The sequence below is a fragment of the Anomaloglossus baeobatrachus genome, chromosome 7 (genome assembly GCF_048569485.1).
Source record: "Anomaloglossus baeobatrachus isolate aAnoBae1 chromosome 7, aAnoBae1.hap1, whole genome shotgun sequence".
NCBI lineage: Eukaryota > Metazoa > Chordata > Amphibia > Anura > Aromobatidae > Anomaloglossus > Anomaloglossus baeobatrachus.
Window position 1 is genome coordinate 182,042,526 of NC_134359.1, and position 18,844 is coordinate 182,061,369.

The window sequence follows — 18,844 nt, forward strand, 5'->3', positions numbered from 1 at the left end:
CAACGGATCTGTTGCATCAGGCACAAGCCGGATTGTGCCTGATGCCAAAAAACTGATGTGTGAAAGCAGCCTTAGGCCTCTTTCACACGTCAGTGATTCTGGTACGTTTGTGCTTTTTTTTTTTAAATGTACCAGAATCACTGACATACGCAGACCCATTATAATGAATGGGTCTGCTCACACATCAGTGATTTTTCACTGACCATGTCTCCGTGCAGCGTTCACGCGTGTCCGTGATTGCCGCACGGAGACATGTCCATTTTTTTCTGGCATCACTGATGTCCCACGGATCACCCAGTGGTGTGGTCCGTGAAGCACATGCCAGAAAAAAAAGTGCTTCTAAAATAAAAAGCATTTTAACTCACACAGCTCCAGCGATGTCCTCTGTAGCCCGTGCAGCCTGCTGCTTCTAAGCCGGCTCATTACTGTCGCGCATATTCATAATGCATGACACAGCCGACCCGGAAGCAGCTGCTGCGGGGGTCAGCGCCGGCCGGATGCTGCACCGCGGGAGCGATCAGCACCATGGAGAGCGGGAGCGCGCACAGGTGAGTTAATCTCCAAGTGCAATCACGGGCCACGGAGAACGGAGCCCGGATTGCACTTAGACAACCCACGTGTGCCGTGATTCACAGCACACGGAGGGACATGTGCGTGTTTTACACGCCAGTGAAAAACGTCAGTGTTTTTCACTGACGTGTGAAACGGGCCTTAAAAGGAGTTTGTGAGCCTGCTCTCACCATAGACTGCTAAGGCAAAACAGCTCTGCTTTATCTTCTGAACTGCTGCATTTATAGATCACAGTATTCAGAACGAGTTTGCCTTATGTGCCTGCGCTCAGCATAGGCTGTGTCAGGATACAGCTGTTCCCTAGCGCCCTCTTATCGTCAAGTCAAGATTGGAACTGCAGGACAATAAGTACATGAGGCTGCTGAGTTACTATTATGCAAAATATTGAAGGTCTGACAGCAAGGGTAATGTGTATATATATATATATATCACGATTATTGCTAATGGAATACAATAGTATATATATATACACACACACACAACCAAGCTTTATGGGAAGTTTAGACACCCACTCTAGATAGCATAAGGCTTTTCGGATTTGCGGTTCATATTTAGCTCAAGTGGGAAGCTTTTCAATTTTACATATTTAATCCAAAATAAAAAGGAAAAGGCAGTATTTATAAAATATACACGAATTTACAGCAGTACCATATAATACACAGTTACATAAAATAAAAATGGAAAAATGAAAGAACACTACTACACCTGGTCACGGATGTGGCTCAGATATAGGGGAGAGGCACCCCATGAAGATGATGGACAATCCTATACACAGCATGTATTCCTTTAGGCATTGACTCCAAGTGTAATGAGGAATTTGCTTATATTAACCTCCGTCCCACTGACAGACCCACCTCTGGTGACATCGTATAGGGGAGAGGAGCTTCCACTCTCACAGAAGTATGGCATTCTCACTGTCCTCATATCTCCGCCTGGTAATGTTCCATACTGAAGATATTGCCGTCATTTTTCATATTACAATTTTAGCAGAATGTGGATAGGAAACACGAGGCAGCTAGTATGTTCTAGTTAGCAAATATTAATTTGGTGCTCTTCCGCATGTCCTATGATTATGTAAAAAAATATGTCTAAAGCCCGCTTTACACGCTTCAATATATCTCACAATCCGTCGTTGGGGTCCAGTTGTAAGTGACGCACATCCGGCATCGTTTGTGAGGTATCTGCGTGTGACAGCTACGTGCGATCAGGATTGAACGCAAAACCGTTGATCGCAAACACATCGTATCTTTCTCTAGAATTGAGCGTTTTGTTGCACGAACCTAGTCAATTGTAACGTGTGACATCCCTCATACGATTTTGGTGTCTGAGGCTATGTGCGCAGGTGTGCGCTCTGCACCGCAGCTTAAAAAAGGTCCGCTTCAGAGCGCAGCTGAAAAGCTGCGTTCTGAAGCGCCTCACAATGTCTGTCATTCACTAATCTCTGTCAGTCGGTCACTATCTCTGTCCCTCACTCTCTGTCCATGTCAGTCTATAGATCCCCCTCTCTCATATACTCACCGATCCCCGGCGCTGCACGGCATTCACACTGCTCCGGCGGCTTTTACTGTTTTGAAAAAGCCGGCCGCCCATTAAACAATCTCGTATTCCCTGCTTTCCCCACCCACCGGCGCCTATGATTGGTTACAGTGAGACACGCCCCCACGCTGAGTGACAGGTGTCACACTGCACCCAATCACAGCAGCCAACGCACCAGGGCAAATCGGGAAGAGCCGGGTACAGTCCCAGAACTGTCGCATATAGTGTATGCGGCAATTCTGGGCGGCTGTTGGCTGATATTGTTAGGCTGGGGGGCTCCCCATAACGTGGAGCTCCCCATCCTGAGAATACCAGCCTTCAGCCGTATGGCTTTATCTGGCTGGTTTTAAAATTGGGGGGAACCGCACGCCGTTTTTTTTAATTATTTAATTATTTATTTCACTACACAGTATAGACACGCCCACCGGCTGCTGTGATTGGGTGCAGTGTGACACCTGTCACTCAGCGTGGGGGCGTGTCTCACTGTAACCAATCATAGGCGCCGGTGGGCGGGGAAAGCAGGGAATACGAGATTGTTTAATGGGCGGCCGGCTTTTTCAAAACAGTAAAAGCCGCCGGAGCAGTGTGAACGCCGTGCAGCGCCGGGGATCAGGGATCGGGGATTGGTGAGTATATGAGAGAGGGCTGCTAACTTCAGTCACTTAGGAGATTAGCGGTCACCGGTGAGCCCTTCACAGGTGACCGCTAATCAGGGCGCGACACAGACAGAGCCGCAGCATGACCATGAAGTTGGGTGAAGTTCACCCGAGTTCATTCTGACAGTGCGGCTCTGTCTGTGTCTGCTGTCATCTGCCATTCAGCTCTGCTGCATGGCTGTCTGTGTCTGCTGTCAGCGGCCATGTAGCAGAGCTGAATGGCAGATGACATAGTAAAAACGCATCCCTACACATTACACACGCTTGGCAAGTCAATTAAAAAAAAAAAAAAAAAAAAAAAAAAAAGGTTCCCAATGCATACGTCACAGAACACAAAGAACACATGATCTAAAGGATCGCACACAAAATTGATCAATTTAACAGACTATTAACGCACGTGTGACAGCAAATGAACGACCTACGTGCAATCTCATAAGATCCCGTATGCAACCTGGGCGTGTCACATCGCAAATGCGATTGTACAACTAATTGCAACGTGTAAAGTGGGCTTTAGGCTAGGTTCACATTTCCGTCAATTTGTATCAGTCACAATCCGTGGCTCTGGTAAACAACGGAATCTGTTTGGCAAATTCCGTTGTTCCCATAGACTTGTACGAGCCGCGGATTGTGACAGATGATGCTGCATTGCATCCTCCGACCGACTGATCAGTCGTTGAACGACTGACTGTCGGGCGGCAGGAACGCAGCTAGCAACGTTTTTAGAGCAGCGCAATCCATAGGATTTCACTGTGCATGCTCTCTCTGGCTCCCTGCACACGTAACCAGGGTACACATCGGGTTACTAAGCAATGCGCTTTGCTTAGTTACCTGATATTTACCCTGGCTACGTGTGCAAGGAGTCAGCGCTAAGCGGTGTACGCTGCTAACCAAGGTAAATATCGGGTAACCAAGCAAAGTGCTTTGCTTAGTTACTTGATATTTACCCTGGCTATGTGTGCAGGGAGCCCGACACTTCCCCGCTCACCTCCGCCCTTTCCCGCACTCGGCACACACAAACACACACACACACACACACACACACCTGTCCCCAGCCATGCAGTCCTCGGCACTAACGTACTCAGCGCCATGGCCATGCTCGGCTCCACCCACCCACCCTGCACACATTCTCGCCGGCCGAACGATCAGCTGATCACCCGGCGGCTGGCTGCTGTGAGCGATCAGCTGATCACCCGGCGGCCGGCTACTGTGAGCGATCAGCTGATCACCCGGCGGCCGGCTACTGTGAGCGATCAGCTGATCGCTCTCTCTTTTACAACGGAGTCCGACAATGAATTCTAATTCTTGTCAACGCATCAGTCACAAGCGTCAAGCAACGCATGTGACTGATGCAAAACAACGGAAATGTGAACCTAGCCTTAGGTGTGGGATGGAATCCTCAGATCAATGGTATGCCCGCCGTATTTGTGTGACTTATGTACCTCACAATATTAATACTTTCCTAATGGCACCAGCCAGGCTCAGAAATTCTTTTGATCAGAGGATTTGTTTTCCTGCAAGAAGTTTCGACTCTGCCCTCCTGTACACTGATTATAGTCTGACTGTTTCTTAGCACACAGGGGGTTCCTGACTACAAATATTTTTGTATCCTTTCCTTAATTAAGGCTGCTTTCACACTACATTTTTTTAACATGCGTCATGAACGTTTTTTTGCTGTAAAAGCGGATCCTGCTTTTACAGCAAAAAAATGCATGCAAACGCATGTTATTTTGCAGGATCCTGTCACTGGATGTTTAGGGGCGGGCATTGGAGTCATGTGATCGGGAGTGAGGGGAACTGAATGGGACAGACTGGGAGCCGGCTTCTGACAGCTGCAGAGGATCGTAACTAAGGTAAACATCGGGTAACTTGCTTGGATGCCCGATATTTATCTTGGTTACGAGCGTCTGCACACGTAACCAACGTAAACATCGGGTAACTAAGAGAAGTGGTTACCCGATATTTACCTTGGTTACGAGTGTCCGCAGCTGTCAGGTGGGGGAAAGACAGAGAGAGAGAGGGAGGAGAGACAGGGGAGAGAGATGGGAGGAGAGAGAGGGAGGGGGAGAGAGACACTGATCACGGAGGCTGGTTTCTGGGCATGCTCAGTAGAGCAAGCAGGATCCTGTCTATCAGCATGCCAGCGTTCACATGCGTTTACGTGCTGTTTAGTCAGGATCCAGCAATTTGCAGTATTTGGACGCAGCTCAAAAACGCTACAAGTAGCGTTTTTGAAAAATGTTAAAAAACTGCAACTTGCTGGATCCTCACTATAACGCATGCAAACGCATGTGAACGCATGTTAACGCGAGTCCATTGCAAATGCATTGAAATGAAAACGCATTTGCACTGGATCCGTTTTTGCGTTAAAAAAAATCATGATGCATGTTTAAAAAACGTAGTGTGAAAGCAGCCTAAGATGGACACACATCTGCCAGATGAACATTTGCCTATATTTACAGTTTTCCTGAGGGAGTGGGGGGGGGCACTCGTCATCCATGGACCATGAAAACATATCTGCCCATTATATTTTCATGACAGGCAGCAACTGAGATGACAGCTTTTCATCTCAGTCGCAGCCTATGCTGAGCACAGGCACACAAGACAAACTCCTTTTATTTAGTCCAGTCTACACTTGCAGCGGTTCAGAAGATAAAGCAGCCAGCAATTGCTTTACTAAAGCAGCAGAAAGATTCTAGAAGAGAGATTATTACAAAAAACACAAACTTTACTTTTTTTTTTTTTTACACTAGGTGTTTTTTTATTACAACTATTTGCTTTCCTATACAGAGGAGAAAGCTCCTAATCTGGTGATCAGCTGGAGCCGAATTTGTAGCCAGGCAGAAAAGATCCAACCGGATGAGACGGGTGGATTCAATTCTGCAGTGTGAAACAGGAGCTTCAGAGTGGGAGGGAACTGCGCATACTCGGCCTGTAGGAGACAGAATGGACATAGCAGCCAGAAATATTACCACTGGGGGAGCTTAACTAAACTTCAAAAGGAACATACCTTTTCAGTAGAGATAAACTGTTAATACATTTATATTGAAAAGGTTTTTTTTATTTCTAAGCAATCTACTGCATTAAATACATGTTTTATTGTGGCATAACCATCTTGCAAATTTTAACAATACATTGCAGCTGTAAAACACAGTTGGCACTCGCAGTGGATGATGCCAAAACAGCTCAAGGGTCCTCACCATCTACTGCAAAAAAACTGCATGCTCAGGACACTATATGGTAAAATGAATGTTGTCAGTCAAAAGTACAACTCGCCCTGGAAAAAAATAAGCAATCATATGGCAATATTGACAGAAAAATAAAAAATAAAAAAAAAGTTAACGTTCTCTTAAGAAGGGGATAAAAAAAACGTAGATGAAAAAGGGAAAAAAATCGCCTGGGGGTGAACGGGTTAAGGCATACTTATAAATCGGTGGACCCGTGGAAGCCTAATTGACAGGCGAAACGGCCGTCGTCCCCTGCTAGGAGCTTTCATTCTGGTCTCCTGCCCTTTTAACCTGCACATGTTTGAATAAACTGACATCCAGCACAGCGGACGAGTGCAGTCTCCTTCTTAATCCTGCACCTTATGGACTTTCTAATGACGAGCACCCCGCTCAGGATGTTTTTCACGATTTTGGGCTAAACTCCAGTCGCAGATGCGGTACCGCAGGTAACACATAGTGGTGCAGGACCATTTCTTATATATCATATACTTATAATTACATATCCATCACTCACCAAGTTAACAGTGTCAAAGACCTGGATTTCTCCGATGGTGGCACTCCCTGGATACGCAAGGTAGCAATTATCCCCATTGATTGAAAGAGAACAGAGGCCTTAAAATACACAAAAGTAACTGTGAGAAAAAAAAAGTTCAGCAAAGTACTAGGCTTCAAGCATACTTTAATGCAATAGTCCTTAACATTGAAATGTCAACATCAACAATGAAAAGTCATAAAATTATGAAAATCATAGGATAGACATGTTAATAATTTATCAATATGAGTGTATTTACAGTGGGGGAAAAAAGTATTTAGTCAGCCACAGTTCTTCCACTTAAAAAATGAGACAGCCCTGTAACTGACATCATAGACCACAACTATGAGAGACAAAGTGAGAAAACAAATCCAGAAGATCACCTTGTCTGATTTGGCAAGATTTGTTTGAAAATTATGGTGGAAAATAAGTATTTGGTCAGTAACAAAACTTCATAATAATATTTTGTTATATATTTTTTGTTGTCAATGACATAGGTCAAATGTTTTCTGTAAGTCTTCACAAGCTTCGCACACACTGTTGGTGGGATGTTGGCCCACTCCTCTATACATATCTCCTCTAGAGCAGTGATGTTTTGGGCCTGTCACTGTACAACACGGACTTTCAACTCCCTCCAAAGGTTTTCTATGGGGTTGAGATCTGAAGACTGGTGAGGCCACTCCAGGACCTTCATATGCTTCTTACGAAGCCACTCCTTCATTGCCCTGGCAGTGTTCTTGGGCAACATTATCATGCTGAAAGACCCAGCTACGTTTCATCTTTAATGCCCTTGCTGATGGAAGGAAGTCTGCACTCATAATCTCACGATACATGGCCCTATTCATTCTTTCATGTACATGGATCAGTCATCCTAGTCCCCTTGCGGAGAAACAGCACCAAAGCATGATGTTGCCACCTCCATGATTCACAGTAGGTATGGTGTTCTTTGGCTGCAACTCAGCATTCTGTCTCCTTCAAATATGACGAGTTGAGTTTCTACCAAACAGTTCTACTTTCGTTTTTTCAGACCATATGACATTTTCCCAATACTCTTCTGAATAATCCAAATGCTCTCGCAAACTTCAGATGGGCCCGGACATATACTGGCTTAAGCAAGGGGACATTCACTAGGCCCCCCATGTGGTTCTGGGATTTTTGCTCACCTTGCTTCTTGTGATCATTTTGATCCCACGGGTTGAGATCTTGCATGGAGCCCCAGATCAAGTGAGATTATCAGTGGTCTTGTATGTCTTCTATTTACGCATTATTGGTCCCACAGTTGATTTCATCACACCAAGCTGCTTGCCTATTGTAAATTCAGTCTTTCCAGCCTGGTGCAGGGCTTCAAAATTTTGTTTCTGGTGTCCTTCAACAGCTCTTTGGTCTTCATCATAGTGGAGTTTGGAGTGTGACTGTTTGAAGTTGTGGACACGTGTCTTTTATACTGATAACAATTTCAAACAGGTTGCCATTACTACAGGTAATGAGTGGAGGACAGAGGAGCTTGTTAAAGAAGAACTTACAGGTCTGTGAGAGCCAGAAATCTTGCATGTTTTTAGGTGACTGAATACTTAGTTTCTACAATAATTTTCAAAACAAAAATCTTGCCAAATCAGTCAAGGTGATCTTCATGATTTCTTTTCTCATTTTGTGTCTCATAGTTGTAGTCTACCTATGATGTTAATTACAGGCCTCTCATCTTTTTTAGAGGGAGAACTTGCACAATTGGTGGCTGACTAAATACTTTTTTTTCCCCACTGTATACTGCTCACTTTCCTCAGTGTTTATGTCAAATGAAGGTTAAAAATGTTATTGTTTGAACAGTATCCAGTAGTATATTGAAAAGTTGCAGGACACCAAGAAAAACTGCCAGGGTCTGCAATACAATGATGATCTGCAAGAGCATTCTCCATCATCCTCATAAACATCCTCATCTTTTTTCTTTTTAAACATATTTTATTTGATGTCAGCAAGCACATATCATCAACAAGAGAACGTGTTGTTACATTCCATACAATTTCTCCGGATCGTGCAATGCTTCTGTTACATCATTTTCTTTTTCATTGTCACAACAATTTCATCTTCATAGAATTATCTTAACAATAATTTCCTTTAACTTAACAAACTAACATATTTGTTCAATTCAGTTGGTCCTTTGGATGCTCCCTACCTTCAGTGTCCCTAGTGTCCCTGTAAGGTCTTCCAAACAATACCAAGCAGTGTGTTCAAATGCTTTAATTAATTGGGTGATTTCCGTCTGTGTGAAGCTTTGCTCAATAAATGTTCTCCACTTTTTGAAGAATCTTTTAGTGGACTTCTTATGTTTCTCCGAATCCAGTTTGTCGTACATCATTATTGTTTTTAGGGTATCAACTAGTTTTGTACTTCTTGGGGTCTGTCTTATTAGCCAATTCCTACAAGCAATACTACGTGTATTACATCTGGAATGTGAGCACTTGCTCTGTCAGTTTCCGTAGGGGCTTCTATGCAGTGAAACAAACAGGCCTGAGTGGTGACGGGTATAACTACTTTCCAAATCCTCAATATGTACGCCACCGCTTCCTCCCATACCCCCCTCATTCGTGGGCATTCACATATGCAGTGAAGCAGTTTTGCTTTATGGAGTCCACATTTAGGGCAATGGTCCAAGAAATGCACTGGTGAGCTGCTATGTGGTATATTAAAGGGGTAAATTGCATTGTGCACTAGCTTAAATTGCATCTCCCTCCATTGTTAATTTATCATTACTTTCTTAACAGATTCCAACCCCCTTAGAATTTTATCATAGATGTCCGGATCGCCTAGAGCAGTCTCCCAGGTTTTAAATATTTGCTCTTTCCAGGGGCCCTGCACTTGATCTCTCAATCATTGGTATATGATCGAAAGGGATTCATGTCCCGCTCCCTGACCAATCAATACATCAAAACTCCCCTTCTTCTCAGCCTTCCCGACCTCTTTTACCACTGATGTGTAATGTCTTGTTATTTGTAAATATTGGAGGTAATGGTGATTTTCCATGTTAAATTTTTCCGATACCTCCGCCCAGCTCAGAACTCTCCCCTCCTCAGTTTTCAGTAAATCACCCAACCTCCGTATCCCCCTCTGCTTCCAGCCTTGAAATAATTTGTTTTGAGAACCTTGAATAAAATTTGGGTCCTCCCACAACGGGGTCAATTTTGAAAGACAATAAGGGAGTCTATACAGTTTTCTCAGTGCTCTCCAGGCCCCCACCGTGTCCTTTATTAAACAGCTCTGTTTCACGTACGTTGGTATTTTATCTAGCTTCATATGTAATACCGCTACCAAGTTAAAAGGGCTTGTTAGCTCCCTCTCCAGCTGAACATTAGAAAAGAAGGTTGTCCCATTGATCCAGTCTTTTATATGTCTTGCAAGCGCCACTAAAGTTGTACAATCTAATCATGGGCATTTGTACCCCACCATCTTTTTTCTGTAGATACAGCTTTGAGTAGGCTACTCTTGGTCTCTTTCCCTGCCATAAAAATTCTACAAACACTTTTTGCAACTTGTTGATATCGGTGTGTTTCAGCAGTAAGGGAATAGTTTGTAGAGGATATCAGATGTGCTCTGCCAAACAGGGAAAGATTTTTCCACCTATCTAGCTCTTTAGTTATTTTTTCAATTAGATGTGGATAGTTAAGTCTATATAATGACATTGAGTCTAAGGCGGGCTTTGCACGTTGCAACATCGGTAACAATGTGTTACCGATGCTGCAGCGATAGTCCCGCCCCCGTCGCACGTTCGATATATAGTGAAAGCTGCCGTAGCGATTATAATCGCTACGGCAGCTTTACACGCACATACCTGCCGTGCGACGTCCCTCTGGCCGGCGACCCGCCTCCTTCCTTAGGGGGCGGGTCGTGCGGCGTCACAGTGACGTCACACGGCAGGCGGCCAATTGAAGTGGAGGGGCGGAGATGAGCAGGATGTAAACATCCCGCCCACCTCCGTCCTTCTCATTGCAGCCGGGAGGCAGGTAAGGTGAAGTTCCTCGCTCCTGCGGCTTCACACACAGCAATGTGTGCTGCCGCAGGAGCGAGGAACTACATCGTACCTGTCGCTCCCCCGGCATTATGGAAATGTCGGAGGCTGCAGCGATGATACGATGACGACGATTTTGTGCTCGTTCATCGTATCATCTAGGATTTACACACTACGACATCGCAAGTGACGCCGGATGTGCGTCACTTTCGATTTGACCCCACCGACATCGCACCTGCGATGTCGTAGTGTGCAAAGCCCGCCTAAGCCTATTTTAATTCCTAAATAAGTGATGTAGTGAGGTGCTATGGCTACATCTATTCCCTCACATTGCTTGTTTCCCAGGGGTGTCAAATACAGAATCTGACTTTTACTGATATTTATCCTGTAGCCTGAAAAGGAGCCAAAGTACGCCAGTTTGTCTATTACGTTCTTCAGATGGTTGTCTGGGTCTGACATAAATAAATGCATATCGTCTGCAAAGCAGGTTAATTTTATCTCACTATTCCCCACCTTGATTCCTGAGAAATCTTCTGATTTTATTAAGTATTGGGCGAGTGGTTCAAGGGCCAATTCAAACAGAAGAGGGGACAGGGGGCACCCCTGCCTAGTCCCCTTCTGTAGCTGAAAAGATTTTGACAGAAAGCCCATTGTCGAGATTCTAGCTTCAGGCGTAGCGTAAAGTGCCTCCATATAGTTCCAAAAAGTACCCATTATGCCAAATTTATCTAATACTAGCCCTAACCAATGCCAATTTACGTTGTCAAAGGCCTTTTCCGCGTCTAAGGCCAACAACGCAGGATTCCTCTTTATCAGGCCCGATCTTTTTGTTCCATCTAGTACCGCCAACACTGCGAATGTTGAATACTGCTGACCTATTTCTAACGAACCCCACTTGATGTGGTCCTACTATCGATGGAAGGATCAATGCTAGCCGGTCTGCCAGGATTTTAGAGATTATTTTAATGTCTTGATTTATCAGCGATATGGGTCTGTATGACGAAGGGTCCAAGGGGTCTTTTCCTTGTTTGTGTATTACCTTTGTATACGCCATATGGCCAGACTGTAGTAGAATTTTATTTTGGAGGGTGTAGTTGAAAACTTTTACTAAAGTGGGCATAACATCTTCCTGTAGTATTTTATAAAATTCCCCCGTCATTCCATTGGGGCCTGGGGCCTTGTTATTTTTAAGTTTTTTCACAACTGTTCTCACTTCCTCCTCTTTTATTGGGGCATTTAACATTTCCCTGTCCGATTCCGTAATTGTGGGTAATGACAGATTGTTTAGGAAGTTGCCTCCTTCTGTGTCATTTGCTGGCCCTTGTTCAGACAGTTTTTTGTAGAATTCTCCAAATATGTCATTGACTTTCTTTGGGCCATTGTGACTAGCCCCAGATGGGTCCCTCAAATGACTTATAGATGTTAAAGGAGTTATTCCCTTTGCAATTCGTGCCAGAAGCAAACCTGCCTTGTTCCCGAATATAAAATAATGTGATGCAATTCTCTGGCCCCTCATCCTCTCTGCCCTGTCCACCCACAAGTCAAATTCTGCTTTCTCTTTTATCCACTTTTTCCTATTACCAAGAGATGGATTATTAATGTAGTTTGTATATGCTTCTCTGGTCCTTCTGCTGGCTTCAGTGTATGCTTTAGTTGTTTTGTTTCACAATGCTTTCACATATCCCATTATGCTTCCACTTAGTACTGCCTTAGCTACGTCCCAGAATAAATGGGAGTTCTCCTCATGCTCCTTATTATCCCATGTATATTCCTGCCACCACATTTTCACCAGTTTTTGGAAGTTCTCATCTTGCGCTAAGTGTGAAGGGAATCTCCACAGTAAATCCTGCTTTACACGTTACAAATAATCGTGCGATCGCATTTGCGATCGCACGGGCAATTTCTTGCCCGTGTCGCACAATGCTGTAACCCCCCGTCACACGTACTTACCTTCCAAACGACCTCGCTGTGGGCGGCGAACATCCACTTCCTGAAGGGGGAGGGACGTTCGGCGTCACAGCGACGTCACACAGCGGCCGGCCAATAGAAGCGGAGGGGTGGAGATGAGCGGGACGTAAACATCCCGCCCACCTCCTTCCTTCAGCATTGCCGGCGGCCGCAGGTAAGCTGCAGTTCATGGTTCCCGGGGTGTCACACGGAGAGATGTGTGCTGCCCCGGGTACAATGAACAACAGGACGTGCGATTTTTAGAAAATGAGCAACGTGTCAGCGACGAACGAGGTGGTGAGTATTTCTGCTCGTGCATAGCTGTCACATGCTACGATATCACTAACGATGCCGGATGTGTATCACTTACGACGTGACCCCGCCGACATCTCGTTAGATATATTATAGCGTGTAAAGCCCGCTTTAGTCTGTTCCCTTGGGATAGGTTTCTTCTAAAGGCCACTTTACACGCTGCGACATCGCTCAGGCGATCTCGTTGGGGTCACAGAATTTGTGACGCACATCCGGTCGCTTTAGCGATGCCGTTGCGTGTGACACCTATGAGCGATTTTGAATCGTCGCAAAAACGTTCAAAATCGCTCATCGGTGACATGCCCCCCTAATCTCGATTATCGCTGCTGCAGCTAGCGATGTAGTTCCTCGTTCCTGCGGCAGCACACATCGCTGTGTGTGACGCCGCAGGAACGTGGAACCTTACCTTATCTGCGGCCGCCCGTAATGCGGAAGGAAGAAGGTGGGCGGGATGTTACGTCCCGCTCATCTCCGCCCCTCCGCTTCTATTGGGCGGCGGTTCAGTGACGCTGCTGTGACGCTAAACAAACCACCCCCTTAGAAAAGAGGCGGTTCGCCGGTCACAGACACATCGCAGGGCAGGTAAGTAGTATGACGGGTCCGCGCGATTTTGTTCGCCACGGGCAGCAATTTGTCCGTGTCGCACAACCGATGGGGGCGGGTACGCACGCTAGCGATATCGTCACGATATCTCAGCGTGTAAAGCGGCCTTACGTCTAGGCGTAATGGGGCGTGATCTGATATCACCAGATCTTGTATGTCGATCCTCCTCATTTTGTTGAGTAGACCCTGTGTTAGTAGAAAATAATCTATTCTGGACCATGTGCTCTGGACGTGGGAGAAATGAGTGTACTCTCGGTCTGCCGGGTGTGAGTTTCACCAAGCATCTATTACGCTAGTATGTTCTGTGAACGCATTCAGCACCCTGTCATGTGTCCTGGCTACCATGCGTTTGTGTCCTGTGCCCGACCTATCTTCTTTAACGTTCATTACCGTATTAAGATCCCCTCCTATTACTATGTTCCTCTCAGGGTCCTCCAAAAACTGCTTCTCCAACTCCTGTAAGAAAATCTTATTACTCTCATTTGGTGCATATACATTATAGATTTTGAGTCGTTCACATGGGGTATCAAGCAAAGCTTTTTGTATTTTCCCATCTCCATCATTTTCCTGTGTTATTACCTTACAATTTGCCTGCTTATGGAGTAGTATTAACACACCTGCTATATTATTTTGGGCTGAGGATCCCATCACTTCTCCCACCCACATTTTGCACATTCTGGTGAAATCCTGATTTTTCAAATGAGTCTCCTGAAGTAGGGCAATGTCTACTTTAAGCTTCTTTAAGTGCCTCAACATTATTCGTCTTTTGTGTGGCGATTGCAGGCCTTTCACGTTCCAAGACACAATTCGCATCCTTATATATTACTTGAAATCTTACTTCTTATCCAATTTTAACAATACCCTTCTTAAAACCTGTCCACCGCGTCTCTCTCTGGTAGTGAAAAAAAAAAAAAAAGTCAATTAAACCAACAAAATAACACCGCTATCCTATATCCTTTGTAGGAAAACACAGTTGCGGACTTCACTTTTTTCCCGCATGTATGTAGGGACTCCTACTGATCCCTCTTTCGCTCCTTAAAATATTTTCGCTTTCTTGAGCTTCCACACTTCACTTAAAGGCATGCTAAACATAGCTTCAGAAATATATACAAGTATCCTCAAGCCCTGAGGACCGAAAGTAGGTTGGACTTCGACCCAGTATAGAGAGGTTCATTCCCAGGAGAGATGAAGGAAAAGAAAGAAAAAAGAAACAAGAGGAAGAAAGGAGGGAAGAATGGAGGATGGTTATGGGAAGGAGAAGGGTCGTAAATGGGGGGAGGTGTGAATGGGATGGGGGAGTTGATTGGGACAGATGGGGTGGGAGGTAGTTTGTGGGTGGAAGAAAGTGTGTAGTCGGGGGGGCAGGAGAGGGTTTGTTTGTGGGTGTCAAAGGGGGTGTGGGTGGGAGGGGGTGGAAAGTAGTTTGTGGCTGGGGGAGTGTAGTTGGAGGGAATGGGAGGGGAGTGTGGTTATGGAGGTAGAGGGGGGTAGTTATGTGTGGGAGGGGGGGTGTTTAAGTGATGGGATAATAAAGGGATTGGGCAAGACAGGGAAAGAAGAAGGAAAAAGGAAGAAAGAAAAAAAAAAAAGGGAAAAGCAGGGGTATGGAAAGGGACTGGGGGAGTCTGGGTTATGGTAGAGTTAACGTTTTCAGGCCCACATCATGAACTGCAGACCCCCATACAAATCCCCCTCCCCATCGCTCCTTTACAAACAGCATCAATACTCCACATTAATCATCAGCAATTTTGCCCTTGTATTGGCTATTTTATGTCCTCAACCCCTCTGGGGAGTAGCATCCCCACTCTTCGCCAGGGGCGACGATTTTGCAAAAGTCTTGTCCACATAACTTCTTGCCTGATCATGGGTCGTGAATGTCTCTTTACCTCGTCCTGGGGCAAAGATTTTAAGGATGGCCAGGAATTGCAAAGCAAATTTTATCTTCTTTCTGAAAAGCACTGTGCAGACATCGCTGAAGGCTCTTCTTTTCTTTATGACCTCCGCCGATTAGTCACTGAATATCAGAATCTTATGTCCCCTTACCACCGTGGGGGATGTTTTCTTCCAAAATGCTTGTAAGATGTTAGTTTTATACACAAAATTAAAATATCTGACAATCACTGGCCTGGGCCTGCCCTTTCAGCCTTGAGTCTATCAGCAGGCTGCCTCCATGCGCGCGCAGGACCCGGAAGTCCAGCATGCTCATCCTCATGAGCATGCTCATCCTCATGAGTATGCTCATCCTCATGAGCTTGCTCATCCTCATGAGCTTGCTCATCCTCATAAGCATGCTCATCCTCATAACCATGCTCATCCTCATAACCATGCTCATCCTCATAAGCATGCTCATCCTCATAAGCATGCTCATCCTCATTTTCATGAACATCATGCTTCTCAGCATCCTCATGAGCATGCTCATTTTCATGATCATGCTTCTCAGCATTCCTCACGAGCATGCTCATCCTCATGAGCCTGCTCATTCTTACGAATATCTTCATCCTCCTCAGCATCCTCATGAGCAATCGCATCCTCTTCCTGATAAGCATCCTCTTCCTGGTAAGCTTCCTCATCCCTCCTCATCAGCTTCCTCATCCTCCTCACGAGCATCCTCCTCACCCTCACGAGCATCCTCCTCACCCTCACGAGCATCCTCCTCACCCTCACGAGCATCCTCCTCACCCACACGAGCATCCTCCTCACCCACACGAGCATCCTCCTCACCCACACGAGCATCCTCCTCACCCACACGAGCATCCTCCTCACCCACACGAGCATCCTCCTCATAATCACGAGCATCCTCCTCATAATCACGAGCATCCTCCTCATAATCACGAGCATCCTCCTCATAATCACGAGCATCCTCCTCATAATCACGAGCATCCTCCTCATAATCACGAGCATCCTCCTCATAATCACGAGCATCCTCCTCATAATCACGAGCATCCTCCTCATAATCATGAGCATCCTCCTCATAATCACGAGCATAATCACGAGCATCCTCCTCATAATCACGAGCATCCTCCTCATAATCACCAGCATCCTCCTCATAATCACCAGCATCCTCCTCATAATCACCAGCATCCTCCTCATAATCACCAGCATCCTCCTCATAATCACCAGCATCCTCCTCATAATCACCAGCATCCTCCTCATAATCACCAGCATCCTCCTCATAATCACAAGCATCCTCCTCATAATCACGAGCATCCTCCTCATAATCACAAGCATCCTCCTCATAATCACGAGCATCCTCCTCATAATCACGAGCATCCTCCTCATAATCACGAGCATCCTCCTCATAATCACGAGCATCCTCCTCATAATCACGAGCATCCTCCTCATAATCACGAGCATCCTCCTCATAATCGCGAGCATCCTCCTCATAATCACGAGCATCCTCCTCATAATCATGAGCATCCTCCTCATAATCACGAGCATCCTCCTCATAATCACGAGCATCCTCCTCATAATCGCGAGCATCCTCCTCTTATACACGAGCATCCTCCTCTTATACACGAGCATCCTCCTCTTATACACGAGCATCCTCCTCATAATCACGAGCATCCTCCTCATAATCACGAGTATCCTCCTCATAATCACGAGCATCCTCCTCATAATCACGAGCATCCTCCTTATTCTCACGAGCATCCTCCTTATCCTCACAAATATCCTCCTCATTCTCACGAGCATCATCCTCATGAGCATCATCCTCATCATTGCTTTCTTATTGATGAGCGCGGGGGAGACACAAAGAACGGGCCTGGGTACAGTGGTAAGACTTTTCTTATGGACACAGACTCACTTCATGTTTAACCCCTGTGAGCAAATGAGTCAGGAAGATTCCTTCACATCGAGCAACTGTCACAATGTCCTGTGAGTCAACACAGAGACTGAGAAGAAAATAGGGGATAGCTAAACATTAGAATGCCTGTGCAATGGAAGAATATTAGAAGTTGTAAGAATCACTGCTCTATAAACATTTATCTGCACTGCAGGTCATGCAGTCCTAATTGAGGATTAGCTGGAGGAATGGACAGACTGAAGAATGCATAGTAAAACAAGTGATAAGCCTGCCAGAAATAGTAAATCTGACGTGAAACCATCACTAGCCACGAATCTACTTGCTGCAGCTAACTTAACGAGGCTGTGCAGGTTAGGAATTTAAGTCTATAATCACTCCACATGACTGCAGACTTCTGAATCCTCACACAGCACACACTGCAAGCGCTAATGTCCTCCGGGGCCAGCAGCAAGAGAGGATGGTCATGTGACCATGACCACAAGTATGCGATTTGCATGCTTCTGGCCACATACCGACCAATACAAGTGAGAGAGGCAACGCATGTCTAACACTAGAGATGGGCGAACCCGCAGATGTTCGGGTTTAGATGGACTTCATTTAATAATAAAAAAAAATAAAAAGTCTGGTTCAGGTCCAGTCTTGAACTAAAACATGAGTCTGGATGCCAAACTTCAAATAAGTCTATGGGGACCCTAACTTTAGTTCTATAAAATGGTGTCAGGGCTAAGGTTCTTTAAAAGGAAGCAAAATGGGGATTATAGCAGGACAGTTATACTTATTGACTCTCCACGCAGCTGTCACACTGCTTCAGAGTCCGCTCATTAACTTACGCATATGCACTGCTTCCCCAGCCCACCCAATGTGACAGAGTCTGTGTTTGGTTGCAATCAGACTGTTGGCATGACTACGTATGTTATTGTAGAGTTTAAAATTAAATAAATCATTTGAAAATTGGTGCAGGGTCCCCTGTATATTGATACAGCATAGATAAAGCAGACAACTACAGGCTGCAGCCCCTAGCTGTGCACGTTATCTTGGCTGTGTATCAAAATACAAGGGACCCCAAGCGTTTTTTTTTTAAATTAAAAACATAAAAAAAATAAATAAATAAAAGGGGCACAGTTTCCCCCCATTTTGATAACTAGCAAGATAAAGTAGACGGCTGGGGACTGGTATTCTCAGGCTGGGGAGGTCCATGGTTATCGGGCCCTCCCAGCCTAAAAATAGCAACTCGTCGCCGCCCCAGAATTGTCGCATCAAATAGATGTGCCAATACTGGCACTTTAGCTGGTTTATCCTGATTGCCCTGATGCGGTAGCAATCAAGGTAATATAAAGGGTTAATGACAGAAGTGATTTGTTAAAAAAACACAACTGTCATCAAGCCTAAGGTTAGTAATGGGTAGGGGTGACTGATCACTGCAGCGTCAGGGACACACTGACTGTGCCACAGCTGTGAGTGGTGACGTTAAATTGTTCACCTGAGGTCACAGCTGGAGGTTCTCATGGTACCCTAGCTGTGATCTCAGGTGAACTGACCTGAGGTGAACTAATTGAACTCAGTGACCTCACCTCAGTTGAAGTCGTTGAATACAATGCCGTATTAGGCAATGTGTGCACATTGAGTATTTGGTTGGAGACATTTCTGCACCAAATCTGCATC

The 18,844-nt window shown here is 45.4% G+C and overlaps 1 protein-coding gene across 2 annotated transcripts in view; it reads right to left on the reverse strand.

Moving 5' to 3' along the window:
- Positions 1-18,844, reverse strand: part of WIPI2 (WD repeat domain, phosphoinositide interacting 2) — a 738,254-nt gene that overhangs the window by 400,631 nt on the left and 318,779 nt on the right. For both annotated transcript variants that reach the window (XM_075319053.1, XM_075319052.1), the window contains exon 5: positions 6,501-6,598. In XM_075319053.1, the coding sequence (XP_075175168.1) occupies positions 6,501-6,598 (98 nt within the window). The remainder of the gene's footprint in view (positions 1-6,500; positions 6,599-18,844) is intronic.